The following is a 14857-nucleotide window of genomic DNA, read 5'->3' as shown; positions in this document are numbered from 1 at the left end:
CTGGATTATCAGCTGCATCGACACGGGTGAGCAGTGATGATGAGGCTTACATAACTTTCAACAGACTTAATTTACTTTACGTATTGAGTGGATGGAGACAGAGAGATCAATATCAGTGCCATTTACATATTGGTTGCGCGTTACACATTTGCATTTTGAATGTATTAAATAATGACTGTCACGGTCTCAAAAGGCTTTTAACCACTTAAACCCCATATGGGAGTCCCTCGGGGCTTAAAACTAGTGTGTTTTCGGTCCATTTTCTGTTATTGTCGGGAAAGCTTCAGCTGAAAATAACCGATCGACAAGCTCACAACCGATCGACAAGCTCACAACGCGACACGTTGCATCGTGTTGTGAGCTTGTCGATCTGCTATTCTCAGCTGAAGCTTACCCCACAATACCAATGCTGGGGTTCAAGTGGCTACGGGTCCAAGGAAAACAAACGCTGTCCATAGACACTCGATCGGGCAAGGAGAAACTCCCTACAAAACCATTGATGGGCTAAAGATAGGAAGAAACATTGGGATGGATGCTAAAACGGGGGACTCCCTTCCAGAGTGGGCAGATGGGCAATATGTTGAGTGGACCGGATCCAAATTAGAGGTCTCACCGGTCTTCCCGAAAAAATAATACCTGACAAAATACCTGACAATGCTCGAGACCTGTATGAATCCATGTTCTATTCATGTCATTTGGGTCAGGGTTGGTTCTGATTCTATCACCTCAGGTCCCAGGTCTGTTTATGTGTAATATACTTAAAGGTAGGGTAAGTGATTTGCAATTATTCAAATAATTGCAAAATGGGTCTATGTTCTGATAGTGCTCGTTACTATAGAGTGTCCTGTCCATATAAAGAGTCTCCATGTCTCTCCAGCTCTTTATAAAACAGAAAATGTATTTTGTAGTTTTTTTGTTTCATTTCCAATTTTATCCAACCAGGACAGAGAACTCAATCAGGATATAGATTAAACAAGTGAAATTGGAAGTGATGACACTAAGAAATGAGCAGACAAAATTTTAACTGGAACACTATACAAATTAAGCTTAAAAATGGGTACTTTCTCCTGATTGGCTGAGATTTTGACACCTACTGAAAAATGTATTTTCTGTTTATTAAAGAGCTGGAGAGACAGGGAGACATCTGTTACTGAACAAACACTCTATAGCAATGATTACTATCAGAATATAGTATTTTAACCTTTTAACAAAATACTTTTTGTTTTAACCAAAAAATATCACTTACCCTACCTTTAAGTGGATACGAGAAGACCTGTACTCAGGAGAGAAACACATGCTACATGATGATTAGGATGCTTATTGCTGCGCAGTAATGTGAGTGTGTGCGTGAGTGCATGCGTGCATGGATGCGTGTGTGTGTGCGTGCGTGTGTGCATGTTGTGCACATGGGCGCCAGGCTGCCAGTTGTGTTGAGATAGCACATCAAACTACTGTATACCTGCACGGAATTAAATGGATTCCTTTTTCACAGAGGTGAAAACATGCAATTTAATTTAATTCTCCCACATCGCTGCTAGATTCCAAATACGTATACGTAAAGATAATGTGCTAGGAGAGCCCAAAGGCGCCAACTGTCAGAAAGAAGAGCGACAACAGAGAGGGAAATGGAGGCACGGGGTGCGTGCCATCAGCATACGTACAGTACTGCAGTATGGGATGTATAGGGATGAATATCCCTATGTTGGAAAGGACGAGGAAAGCAGGCAGGGTTCTGAGAAGCCTGGCTCTGAAGTGCTGGTAGGATGGAAAAGAACAAGACGACATTAAGAGGGATGTAGTGATGATAGTGCAGCCTGTGGGACAAGGGATGAAAAAAAAATGGACAACAATGAGACTTGGCCTTTTGTCAAAAAACGACAATTGTGCAGTGGAAATGTCTCAATAGAATTTGTGGTTTGGTGTTACGTAATGAGTTTCTGTGCGTGTGCGCGCGCGTGTGTGTGTGTGTGTGTGTGTGTGTGTGTGTGTGTGTGTGTGTGTGTGTGTGTGTGTGTGTGTGTGTGTGTGTGTGTGTGTGTGTGTGTGTGTGTGTGTGCAAAAGACAGGCATGTACTGCAATAATCATTATCCTAAATCAAAACAGGTCTGTCACACATGGCTAGGCAGAAACCCTCCCTACATTGCACAGCACACCAAATCATCTCACAGTGCAGGTGCTGTAGACGGGGCATGCACTGCAATAATCATCATCCACAATCAAAACAATGCTGTCCCACCTGGCTAGGCACAATCCCCTCCAGTGGTTCTCAGACTTTTTCCATGTCAAGAACCCCCAAATTAATATGCGTCAAGAATGAGTGTTGAGCAGGACAACTTGCGGCAAGCATGGTTCAACTGTGAGGGTTTATTCTCTAATAAGGTGGTTACAGGCTTAAAGCCCATACACACTGATATAGTATGACAAACTATCAAACACTCAACTAACCAGGAGGCATATGACAGAAACCTTAACTATCCACAAGTTTCCTAGGGCGTTGTGGGCATCGCTTCCTGTCGATTTGATCCAATAAAATCCAATAAAATCCAATGAAATCCAATGATATCCAATGAAATCGACAGGAAGTGATGCCCACAACGTCCTAGGAAACTTGTGGATAGGCACAGGGAACTCAAAAACAGTCAACACAAGGATTGGCTGGGGCAAACAGGACACAGGTGACATAAATTAACAATAGGCGTAGGCTACTTGTTACCTTGTTAGAAATAGTTACAATTTTTCAAAGATATTCCAGATTTTTAAAAGACATGTGTTGTTCATTTAATTTTAAACTGACACTGGGTTACATAGACACACTGGCTTTGAGACTTACAGATACACATGATTAGAGAACCAGCCTTTAGGGGCAAACAGGCCGAGCTACAAGCAAGTTAGAATGCATGCCATCATGCCCACAAGCCACTCGACAAACAGGCTAAACCTCATGCACAGCATAAAGGGCATACTGCCTTCACTGGGCTAGACATTCCCCTCAACTTCCATCAGTTGTCTTCCAGCCACCCTTTCTACAGATCTGGTTGTAAATTTAACCACTTCATGTCCAGTTTACTAAGTACAGATGGTTTAAGTGATTAAACACTATACGTACTCGTTCAGACCCACAGGGATCTGTATTTGTCCCCCCTCCTTTTTACCTCTACACTAAAATGACAAAACCCTACATATAAGAAACATACTGTTACGTCTAGCCCGTCTTCGCCTCCACATCCATGTTCTGTGGGCTCTCTGCAGTCATCAGCGCCCCAAGACGGCTCCTCAGCACATCTGAGCACACCTGCCTCCCGTCTCCAATCTCCTCACCTGCCCTTCATCTCCAATCACCTCGAAACTCTACAAGAGCCTGGCCTGCTTGCCATATGGCGCCAGAACTTAACCAGCCTTACGTATGGTAGAGTATAGCCAGCCAACATAAGCTTTTCAGTGTTTGTAGAGCTTCAAGCCTGCTTAACTTTGCAGTTGCAGCGCTGTGAATGTATACTCTGTGAATGTATCACTGATCCTCTCCTCTCCAGAACCCGGGATCCCGAGCTGAGTCGGGGCAGACACCCCTCTTCTCTCCCCTTGTTAAGCTGTGGTTAATAAACTTGCCCTTGTAGGCTTTAACCTTCCATTTGCCTCTTCCTTGCTGTGCGCCTGGGTCACACACACACACACACACACGAGTTCTAACACATACAGACACAAAAACAACAAACGGGACTATACAAAACACTAACACTTTCCTATTTCAAATTACCAAGACCCTCCCTGGGGTCTGGGCTTGTGGTGCTGGTCAGAACCGACTCGTACGCAGCGAGAGCCCGTGGGGGAATCATCAGTCTGGCACTGGGACAACGGAGGGGCTGACTGCGTGACAAACACCCACCCAGAGCTGAGGACCACTACGGCACTCCTATAGTTCCCCAGGTCCCTTTAATACTACCCTCAGCACTATCGCAGGAATATCTCCCCTTGGCCCTTGCATTGTGTGACTGTTACTGTACATCAATTTTAAAAAAAGGAGGAAAGAAGAAAAAAATAAAAAGGTAAGTACATTTTGGGATCAATTGTGTGCAATGAGGGACATGTCATTCAATTGTTTGTTCTGAACTTAAAGGAGTAGTTCACCCAAAAAAATACTTATTTTCAATCAATTACACACCCCATGAAACCTTGAATTCATGGAGATCTTTTTGTTTTTGTCGCATTCCTAAGCCAGTAATTGATGACCGGCAGAGTCTCTGGTAGGAGACTTGCAGAGTCCTACCGGAGACTCCGCTGGTAGAAAATAAGTAATTTTTTGGGCTACCTTTAAGCTACTGATTCCAAACTACATCATGCAGAAATGCAGAAACCCTCTGAATACATTTTACTGTAGGCCTATATTTCAGAACATACAGCAACCTTGACTGGACGGCTACTAGTAGGCCTATACTAACTGCCCAAAATGTGGGCTGTAGCCTACTGAACAGACAAAATACAAAATAAATATATAAAACCACAAATGGTGTGTAGGCTACAGGGGGAAAAAAATCATCAGACCAAGTACATAGCCATGGACCCTGGTCAACTAAGTATATAGGATTGAAGTGGTTAAATGGATTAGTGTGAATCATCATATAGGTAAGTAAAAAGGAACCTATATTGAGCGCAGGTGGTCATATTGACGAGCTGTCTGTGCCCCTCCCCTACGCACTGGAGGTAGATATGTTGATATTGGTACATTTCCAGCGCTACATTAGCATATTGCGTCAATGAACCGCTTGTGCAAATAATCACACAATCAGAGCCTGAATCAGAAACACTTCATTGGTATTCCAAGTATGAGGTACAGTTGGTACAGTACACAGAACAATTTAAATGTGGGGTCCCCAAAATTGTCCAAAATTGTAACAAAAAAAAGCAGATCTACAAGCTCCCAACGGAGCATACACTCACAATGTGTAGGAATTTACTATTAAGGCATTTAGCAGATGTTCCTACTTACTATAAGGACTAAACACATACATCAAATGCAGAGAGACAGTGTAGTGCGTCAGTAAAACCAAAACCCAGTCTAAACAATTACTATCAAAATAATAATCTTCATAATGTAGCCTACATATTGAAACTATAGAATACAAGGTAAACAATGAAACTAGCATCTGTCTAATAACCTAATACATTTTAACATTGTGGTCAAGAAGTATTGTGCATTGCCTTGGCCACTGCTATATGTCAGGACACTGTGTGCCCATGTGAACACAGAGCTACGGGATGCAACCGTTGAAATGCATTTCATTGTAGTATATCATCGCTGTTCCTTCCTGCTCCTTCCTGTATCTGCTATGATTCATATCTCCTGATGACGCAATGTGACCAGTGCCATATCATTCTCTACTTGTTTAATAAACTTCACAACTTCTGGTGTGAAACTGCCTTGGAGGTGACATCTATAAGGCGCCACTCTCATCCCTCGCCACCCTTAATTAGAAAACAACTCTCAGGACAACATCAAGGGTCTCCCTAAATTAAAAAACAGGCAGTTCTCACAACCTAACAACAACACTAAACCAAAGCTACGGTGAAAGCCAACACCCTGGGGAGACATATCTGATGATCTAGTGTCCCGCCCTCACCAACACTCGTTGCTTCTTGTTATTTTCCTGTGACCTTTAAAACAGAGTGGGGGGACATGTTGTACACATCAAGGCAGTGAGGACAACTGAACATTTCCACGTTTTTTCCCTTCTTTTTTTCCTCCCCCTAATCTAAAGATCTGAGGTAAAATGTTGCCTATAGGGCAGCAGTGGTCCTTAAAATGTCCATGCCAAGGCCCCCCAAAATGTATGTATTTGGTCACAGACCCCAATCTGAAAATGCTTTATTGTGCCAGGGACCCTCGCAAGATTATGAAATAATTACCGTAGTATAAAGTTTTCAAAAAGAATAAAAATCAATGTACAAGCAGCGGTATTGGTAAATTGTCTGATGTACAAGCTCACGACGCGTCACGTTGCAGCACGTTGTGAGCTTGTAGATCGGCTATTTTTGAATATCCAAAGTATAGATAGGGTTAAAGGGGTTAAACTGATTTTGATGCTATTAACTAATTTAGCTGCCCCCCCCTGGAACCCCCTCAAGGACCCCTGCGGGTCCCCAGACCCCACTTTGAGAACCACTGGCCTAGGGGTGCCTGGTGGCTCAGCCAGTCAGTGCACAGCCGACCCGGGTTCAAACCCAACCTGTCTTGTCTCGCTTGTCTCTCCTCTGTCTCTGACCTTGGTTTCCTTTCTCTCTACACTGGCCTATCTGTAATAAAATGAATCAAAATGAATGAACAAACAAACAAACAAACTGTTGCCTAAATCTGAACCAGACAAAACACACCTTAAACATACCTTGAGAGAGAAAAAACAACCTAATCATTTCCTGTAAGTGAAAATATGCTGTCAGTCCTGTTTGTTAGATAAATAAAGAGATCTTCCGATAAGATCCTCTCACATTCAAGGTCCACACAGCCAATAGTCGTAACAGAGAGAAAGAACTAGATCTGCGCCAAAACAGTTCACTGCTGTTAAACGTAGCCTACTCTGGATTTGGGGGAAACTGAGAAAGCCATGGAGGAAGCGTCGTCTTTACCAGGTCAGTCTCTGATATCTGACCACTTTCTCATACTAATTTGTCGTAACTAATTGGACTCAGAGCTAGTTGTGACTACACATCTGTACAAGTACATGTACTCTAGTACTGTACTTGAGTACAATTTTGAGGTCGTTTTACTTTACTTGAGTAGGCCTATTTCCAATGTTCAATACTTTTACTTCTATGCCACTACATCTCAGAGGCAAATATTGTACTTTTTACTCCACTACAATTATTTGAAAACTTTAGTTACTTGTTACTTTGTAGATTTAAATTTATTACAAAACATACATTAACCACGTTCATCCCTATATATTTCGGCTATTTTCAAAAGATTTTCATACATTTTGAGAACTTGAAATGGGACATTTTGCATAATGAGTACTTTTACTTTTGGTACTTTAAGTATATTTTGATGCCAAGACTTTTGTTCTTTTACAAAAGTAAATTTTGAATTCCGGACTTTTACTAATATTTCTATACTGCAGTATTGCTACTTTTACTTAAGTAAAAAATGTGAGCACTTTTTCCGCCACTGCTCAGGGACAGAGTGAGAAACAGCCACTGTCATGACAGGTCAGGTCAGGTCAGGTATGCAATGCTGTTTCTTTCCTTGTGCTATCTAATCTACCACATGAAACATGGCAGGCATTTTGTGGCTACATGGAAATAAAAACAGCTTTAGTTTTGAGGAAAAAAAACAACTGACCTTCATTTAGACACTTCAGCTCAGGAATAACCAATACCATTTATTAACCATTACCTATTGTATATATAACCATTTGCAGCAATATTAACCATTTACTGCAATGATATTGCGTTCATCACAAACCCCCAGAGCAGAATATGAAATACAGATATAACATGAATGAATGAATGAATGAGTTTTATTTCGAACATTATTTAAAAAAAGACAAATAGAATACAAAACACAACAACAACAATGTCCGAAAAGGAGTAGGATGAAGTGTAAAACTTATAAACTCCTACCCGCTTTTTCACTAGTCATTTTCACATTTTTCTAAATGTATTCACAACCTAAACATCTCCACTGCATGTTAAAAAAGAAACATAACATAACATTGAACCTTCAATACATAATTAAACTACCACATATCATAGCACAATCCATAAAACCACATACAATCCACAAATCATCCTTTTAACAACAAGAACTAAATGCCTCAGGGAGGAGGCCGGGGAGGTGGAGGAATTTTGACACTGACAGCTGGCGACCGGCGCTGACAGCTATGCACATTGAATGAACAGTTGAACAGAGGCTACGCTGAATTTCATATAGACACTTAAGCTCAGGAATAACCGATACCATTTATTAACCTTTACCATGTATTGCATATATAACCATTTACAGCAATATTAACCATTTACTGCAATGATATTGCATTCAGATTTTTATTCAAATGTTGCCTGTACCCAAAATAGGGACACCATGGTTGAAAGTGGTTAAAAGTGTATCATATTATATTATATTATATTACATATTTAAATTATATATTATATTGTGAAAATTCTAATCTCTCTTTCTCTCTCTCTCTCTCTCTCTCTCTCTCTCTCTCTCTCTCTCTCTCTTTCTCTTACTGTAACAGAACTGAATGCTGTCCTTGTGGGATCAAAAGGGTCCTGGAAGCATCTGGTTGGGAACATCATCCTGGGTAGAGACGCGTTTACAACAGACATATCTTCCGAGAGTGAGAAGGGAGAGGGAACAGTATGTGGCAGGAAGGTCACACTTGTCAAAGCACCTGGGTGGTTCAGGGGGTATCCTCTGTGTGACACACCAGCGCTGTTCAAGACAGAAATGACGCTCTGCACCTCTCTCTGTCCCCCTGGGCCTCATGCTTTCATACTGGTGGTTAACACCAACTTAGTATTCAAAGAGAGCTACAAGAGGGCAACGGTAGAGCATTTGCAAACCCTCTACGGCGAAAACGTATGGGACCACACCATAATCGTGTTTTGCTCGGGACTGGCCCACGCAGCCATCGATGACTACATTCAAAGTGAAGGGGTCCCGCTTCAGTCGCTCATGCGGCAATGCGGCAACAGGTATCACGTCCTCTGCAATGAAGACATGAACAGCGACGCTAAGGTCAAAGAGCTGCTTGACAAAATCGACGCCATGGTGTCCGGCAACGGAGGCTGCCGTTATGAGAGTGACGGCAAGCTGATGCAGAGCGCCGAGGACAAGAGACGGGAGGTAGTACAGAAAGCCGCCGACATGAAGTTGACCTCTCAAACCCAAAAATGCAAACTCAGAGGTCTCATAACAGGTGAGTTAATTTGTAATTTTGGGGTGTTTGGAAGATCGAAATCCATGGGCAACTAGAAAGGGGTGCTCTGCGGAGCACATATCTCTGCCAGGCTGGGTGGCCTAACCAGGGCTTGTGGGCTTTGCCTAAAGGGATTGTGCATGCAAAGTTTGACACTAATTGGTCCAGCGGACAGACGGACACACACAAATTTGATTGCACATCCTACGGTTACAGAGTTACAGGTAAAGGTGGCTGGTACAGCACCACCATGAGGACAATTTGAAAGATTCGCTGCGTGTGTGTTTGACCGGTCCAGCGGGTTGCGAGATTAGCTCCAGACGGACAGACAGACAGACACAGACAGGGGCGAAAACATAATCTCCGTCCCCAGCCTTCGGCCTGGCAGAGAAAATTACAATGGAATAGAACTGGGAAATTCATAGCTACTGTTTTTGATCACACAGGAGGAGAGCGACCTGAGCTGAGAATTCTGTTGCTGGGATGGGTGTTTGCTGGGAAGAGCGATGCTGGAAACACCATTCTGAATGCTGAGGAGTTCCAGGCTGGCTGCAGAACGCTTAAATCCGCAGGGCGAAGTGGTGAGGTGGCTGGGAGAAAGGTCACCGTCGTGGACACTCCTGGATGGTGGAAATTCTTCCCCGCACTGTTTACGTCTCCATCTGTGAAGTCAGAGGTCATAAGGGCGGTTTCTCTGTGCTCTCCGTCGCCAAATGTCATTTTGCTGATGTTTACCCCGGACACGTCGTTCACAGAGGAACAGCTGGAGATCACGTTGGACAACATGAAGCTGCTGGGGGAGAGAGTGTGGAGACATGTCATAGTGGTGTTGACATTTGGAGAGTACCTCGGAGACAAAACCGTTGAGCATCACATCGCCAGTGAAGGAAAGCCTCTCATCGAGCTCATCGAGCGATGTGGAAACAGGTATGCACCTCTGCTTTTGATATCCCCCCTCTGCGGATATGTTTTTATCATCCCTGCTTCTGGTCAGATTTACTTCTTTGGAAATGTAGACTGTTGATATGTTTGATATTTATCTTTGATACTATCACAATAAAAAATGCCTAATTGGGGCAAAACATAAAGTTAACTCTTAGACTGCCAGAGTTTTTTTAGAGCAGTCTGTAGCCTCTGCCAGGGTTTTCAACCCTGGTCATTGTGACCTCGTTGACATGTGTTGTTTGATGTTTGAAAATAGCTCAAAACCAGTAGTTTTAAACCAAAAAACAATGTGAATTGTTTGTCCGTTTGAATTTTAACATTAAAGTGAATGGAGCAGCAAATCTTTGGAAATTGTTATCTCCTTATATAGTTTTTTTTTTTTTTTTTTTACGTTTATAAACATCTTTGGCAGGCAACAGCTAATTTCTCAAAGACGTTTATAAACGTCTTTGGCAGTTATGTCAAACTTTTTCAATTTCTTTCCAAAAAAAAATATTTGTTCACATTTATTTTTCATTTACAATGATAGTGGTTGATAGCGTTTTTTTAACCAGCGTTTTTTTCTTTTTTCTTTGTAAATGGAACCATGCAGGTATCACTGCCTCTACAGCAAGAACAAGGCAGACAGAACTCAGGTCACAGAGCTGCTGGAGATGATGGAGGAGATGTTGGCTGGGAACCACTTCTTCTATCTAAGCGCTGAACCTGAGAGAGAAGAGGAACCTCGTACTGAGACAGGGGGCAAAGGTGTCGGAGACAGCAGGGACGATGAAGCTGCGAAGGAGGTCGTCCAAGAACTCGACAATGAATGGGATCGCCAAAACTGGGAAATGCGTCACATCGTTAAGGGGAATCGAAGTATGACAACACCACCTTTCAGTGAGTATCCAGATATGATCGTCTATTTTGGCTATTTTTGCAATTTTTTGTGATTAAGCCATTTCACAATGGGGGGCTGGAGCCTATGGCTATTTGGAGGCCCTTAGCATGGAAACGTTTAGCATATTTTCATATACATTGTAAAACATTTATCAAAAATACTACTTTCATTACTATCAATGAGTAATATAAGGAAAGTTAATGTCAAGTTTAAGACATAAGAAAATGTTATTTGTAGTTTTTTACACTTCATGAACACCAATGATGAGTTAGTTTGTCCATCATTGCCACATAATATGTCACGTGTAATATAATGCATTTTTGGAAGTAACTTTCCTACAGTACAGATTTTAGTATTATGTTTTTGGTATTTCCTGTACAGTGGCGGTTCGTGAGCCATCGTCGGACGTGTCTGAAAAGACGGAGGAGCAAACGGTCCATGGACACAACCAGGCCAAGTCCTTGGAGAAGACGTGGAGAAGGTTTGGTCTCCAAGGAGAAACTGAAGATGTTCAAAGACCTGACCTGACTGCTTATTCAATGCTGCTGGAGAGAGAGTGGAACAGACGAGAGACATGCATGGAACTAAATTTGGGGGGAAACATATGGACTATTGGTGATTACATGAAAGCATTTTAGTAAAAAAAATATAATTAAATAAATAAATAATAACCTCCCGTTTTATGTTTTTTTTTTTCTTTTACCATAGATTTTCAATCAGAGCCTGGTGCTAAAGAGACACTGAGATCCTGTGAAAAGGTACAATCATGGATGAAAGACCCTAACTACAAATATGGTCCAGTCTCTGGATATGAGACAGCCTCTTTCTGCAGCTCCGATCACGAAGAAAAGTGTGCGTAAGAAACCTAACCTATCTCCTTTACATTCTTCTGTCCTGTGTGTGTGTGTGAGTGTGTGTGTGTGTGTGTGTGTGTGTGTGTGTGTGTGTGTGTGTGTGTGTGTGTGTGTGTGTGTGTGTGTGTGTGTGTGTGTGTGTGTGTGTGTGTGTGGACACCTATATCCCCGGCACTGTTGGCTTTGTCCCAGCGAAACTGTGCACACGTACTCCCTGGATGCCAATGGGAGAACAAATGTTGTCCAAACATCACGCAAATCGGTACATATTATCTCTTTAGTCAAGTGATCAAGACGGATCCGTCCGCTCCATCCGATTTTTCACATTCCATCCTGAATGGCGAATTCAGAACATTGCTGGCCCACACTAACCTACCTGACCTGGCGGAGAGACCTGTGCTCCGAGGAGCACTTTTTCTAGTTTATTTATGTTTGTATTTGTTTATTAAATTTAAGGCTTGGAAAAAACAAGATTCCAGAGTTAATGTGGTTAATAATGTGCTAGTTCAATTGTTATATCAAAAATAAATATCAAACATATGAGACAGTCCACATTTCCCAAAAGGAAAGTCCATGAATTTAATTCAGTGTGACCAGAAGCAAGGACACAATATATTCCCACGGGCCAAAATGAATGAACAGAATGTCCAATGTCTGCAGTATATAAGGTCTGTGGTTAACATAAAGCTTAAGATTATGCGATTAATGTTTTGTTTGATGACGTAAAGGTTATTTGTGGTTGTGGATATTATATTGTTGAATTAAACTTGTTATACATATTATCATAAGCCTTTTTTGTTACATAGTTTATTTTCTTAATTTTCTTTCATCATCAATGTCTTGATGATAAAATGTCATCAAGACATTTTATCTTCTAGAATGTAATTTTGTTTATCATCTTTTTTTCACCCAGATCCCCACCAGGAGGAGATGGACGTAAGTAGAAGTAATGAAACATTCACAAAAAACATTGAAAAGTAACGGTACTCTAAAAACACACCTCACAAATGGAGAGCGGTAAAACGTATTAGTTTCCATCGCTGTACTTATTAATACATGCACTGAACTGGAGCAGACATTGTAGTGTACAGTATACCATACAAAACATGACTTTGACATGACAATAACACTCACACATAACATGACTGTGTTCAACAGGAAGGTATGGCTACCCTACAGTTAGATGCACTAAAAGGTGAGCTTTTTCTGTCAAACTTCCCTCAAATCTGCCCCAAAGCATGCTAAAGACCCACCTTTTCACTGGAGAGGACTCTTGAGTTTCTTGTTGTCCTAGTCTAGTCTTCTTTGTCCTCTCCTATGTTTTATCTTTTTTATTTCTTCGGGCTGCGCCCCAGGCCAGTGTAATAACTGGTTGGGGGGCTGTTTAAAAACATTAAAGGACAACTTCACCCATTTGGTCTCACCACGTCTTAGCGGTATCTAAGTCTTTTTAAGTCAAGGGGCAAAATAGCAGATACCGCATTGCACCCTTAATTAACATATAAACACTCCCCCATGCCTAAAATATGCTGGCAGGTTTTATTCCTTAGGTGTTTGCGTTCAGCGCGACTTCCATAATAGGGACTGCGCATAAGATCGTGGCGTTATCACCTAATTACCGCATAAGACGTCAAATTAAGACCCACATAATAGGGCTCTGTGTCTCAGAAACCTGCCTACATAGAAAAGAGTTAAATAGTTTACTCTTTAACTATAATATTAACAATGTCTACACTGCAATAAAGCCTTTCACTGCTCTCATCCACAGGACCACCTCAACCAAAGATCCCAAACGTCAGCCATTCTGTTCCAGGTACAGACCCTTCAGATATCACCTGTACCACTTTACAAGATATCCACGAATATTATTTCTTTCACCATACCGATCTGGAGACAGCTTATTTAATACATCATGTTATCCTTTGATTTGTGTAAAGACAAACAGGCTTTTTTCAAGAATAACCGGCCGGCATTGGTCAGCAAAACCAAGAACGTGGAGTCCATCGTTGATGATCTGATAAGTGGGGGGTTCCACGCTGAATTGGCTGCCAGAGTCAGTGCTGAGAACACAGACCCAACGCGCATGAGGAGGATCCTTGACAGTGTGACCAGCAGGGAATTAGCAGAGGTCCTGTTCAACGCCCTTGTTAAGCATCAATATGATGTCATGAAGGAACTACTGGGATAAAACCTCTCGATGAATTCAGCACATACACGCACGCACGCACGCACGCACGCACGCACACACGCACACACGCACACACACACTATATTACGTTTGTACATTCCAATTGATCTTATTGGTCAGTCGTGGCATTCTGCTGTCTGCTGAATTAGGGTAGAAGACAGGGTTAAGCAAATATCAATGGGATTGGTATTTAATATACTCAGAGGGACAGTGCCCTCATACCTGTCTAACCACTTCTCCAAAGTGAGTGACACCCAGAGCCACAACCCTCGGGTGCCCCCAAGATCTGGTACCCCCAAAAGTAAACTTCTCTCTCTCCCTCTGTCCCTCTGTCTCTCTGTCTGTCTCTCTCTCTCTGTCTCTCCACCACCAGGGGGTCTAATGAAGTACCGTCAACTTCATACATAGACACAAAGTACAAAACCATGGCGCCCCATCTTTAAAAACCTCTAGTCAAGTCAAAAACCTTGGCGTAGTCATGGACTCTGACCTAAATTTAAACAGCCACATTAACACAATCACAACAATAGACAGCCTACTATCACCTACAAAATATAGCATGGGTTGTTAAAGGACTTGTAGTGTATGTCTCAGCAGGATCTAGAAAATGTTGTTTTTATGCACCACATATCTGGAACAAACTCCCAGAAAACTGCAGGTCTGCTGCCACTCTTATTTATTTTAAAGCACAACGAAAGACCTTTCTGTTTGCCGCTGCCTTTGATTGAGTTATTTCCCTTTTTTATTTTCTCCTCTGCATCCTAATGTCATTTTATTATTTTATTATTGTGTTTCCTTTTCTTGATGTTTTGTGTAAAGCACATTGAATTGCCTTGTTGTTGAAATGTGTTATATAAATTAAATTGCCTTACCTTGCCTACAGTAGGGTGTATACATCTGTATACTCTTCATTATTTATTGACGGTGTCTTTGTGTTCTGCACCAGGTGGAATGACTGTATAGGGTGTGTATATTATGTCTGTAGACTTTTATTAACATTATTAACTTTTACTGCTGTGCTGTCTCTGGCGAGCTGAATTTCCCCTGTGGGATCAATAAAGGTTTCTATCTACTCTA

At 41.8% G+C, this 14857-nt stretch overlaps 1 protein-coding gene across 4 annotated transcripts; it reads left to right on the top strand.

Moving 5' to 3' along the window:
• Nucleotides 1–6495: 6495 nt before the first annotated feature.
• On the top strand, nt 6496–14656 carry LOC308104700 (GTPase IMAP family member 8-like). Of its 4 annotated transcripts, none has more exons than XM_080455197.1 (10): nt 6496–6622; nt 8230–8913; nt 9360–9840; nt 10451–10737; nt 11120–11353; nt 11447–11590; nt 12506–12528; nt 12751–12787; nt 13361–13405; nt 13530–14656. In XM_080455197.1, exons 1-10 carry the CDS (start codon nt 6598–6600, stop codon nt 13778–13780), a joined length of 2211 nt encoding a protein of 736 aa, XP_080311323.1. In that variant the 5' UTR covers nt 6496–6597; the 3' UTR covers nt 13781–14656. The 4 variants fall into 4 exon arrangements, with proteins under 4 accessions (XP_080311323.1, XP_080311324.1, XP_080311325.1 ...); XM_080455198.1 differs by having other exon boundaries at nt 11447–11594; nt 13530–13706; XM_080455199.1 differs by lacking the exons at nt 12506–12528; nt 12751–12787 and having other exon boundaries at nt 11447–11594; nt 13530–13706.
• The last annotated feature ends 201 nt before the right edge of the window (nt 14657–14857 follow it).

Source organism: Gymnoscopelus braueri (genome assembly GCF_963280865.1).
Source record: "Gymnoscopelus braueri genome assembly, chromosome: 17".
Taxonomy (NCBI): Eukaryota; Metazoa; Chordata; class Actinopteri; order Myctophiformes; family Myctophidae; genus Gymnoscopelus; species Gymnoscopelus braueri.
This window is presented reverse-complemented; position numbering and strand designations above follow the sequence as displayed.

Coding starts and splice junctions, on each gene's coding strand:
- LOC308104700 (XM_080455197.1), top strand. CDS start 6,598: ATGGAGGAAGCGTCGTCTTTACCAG. Junction 12,529..12,750: donor CCCACCAGGAGGAGATGGAC/GTAAGTAGAAGT, acceptor TGTGTTCAACAG/GAAGGTATGGCTACCCTACA. Junction 13,406..13,529: donor CGTCAGCCATTCTGTTCCAG/GTACAGACCCTT, acceptor ATTTGTGTAAAG/ACAAACAGGCTTTTTTCAAG.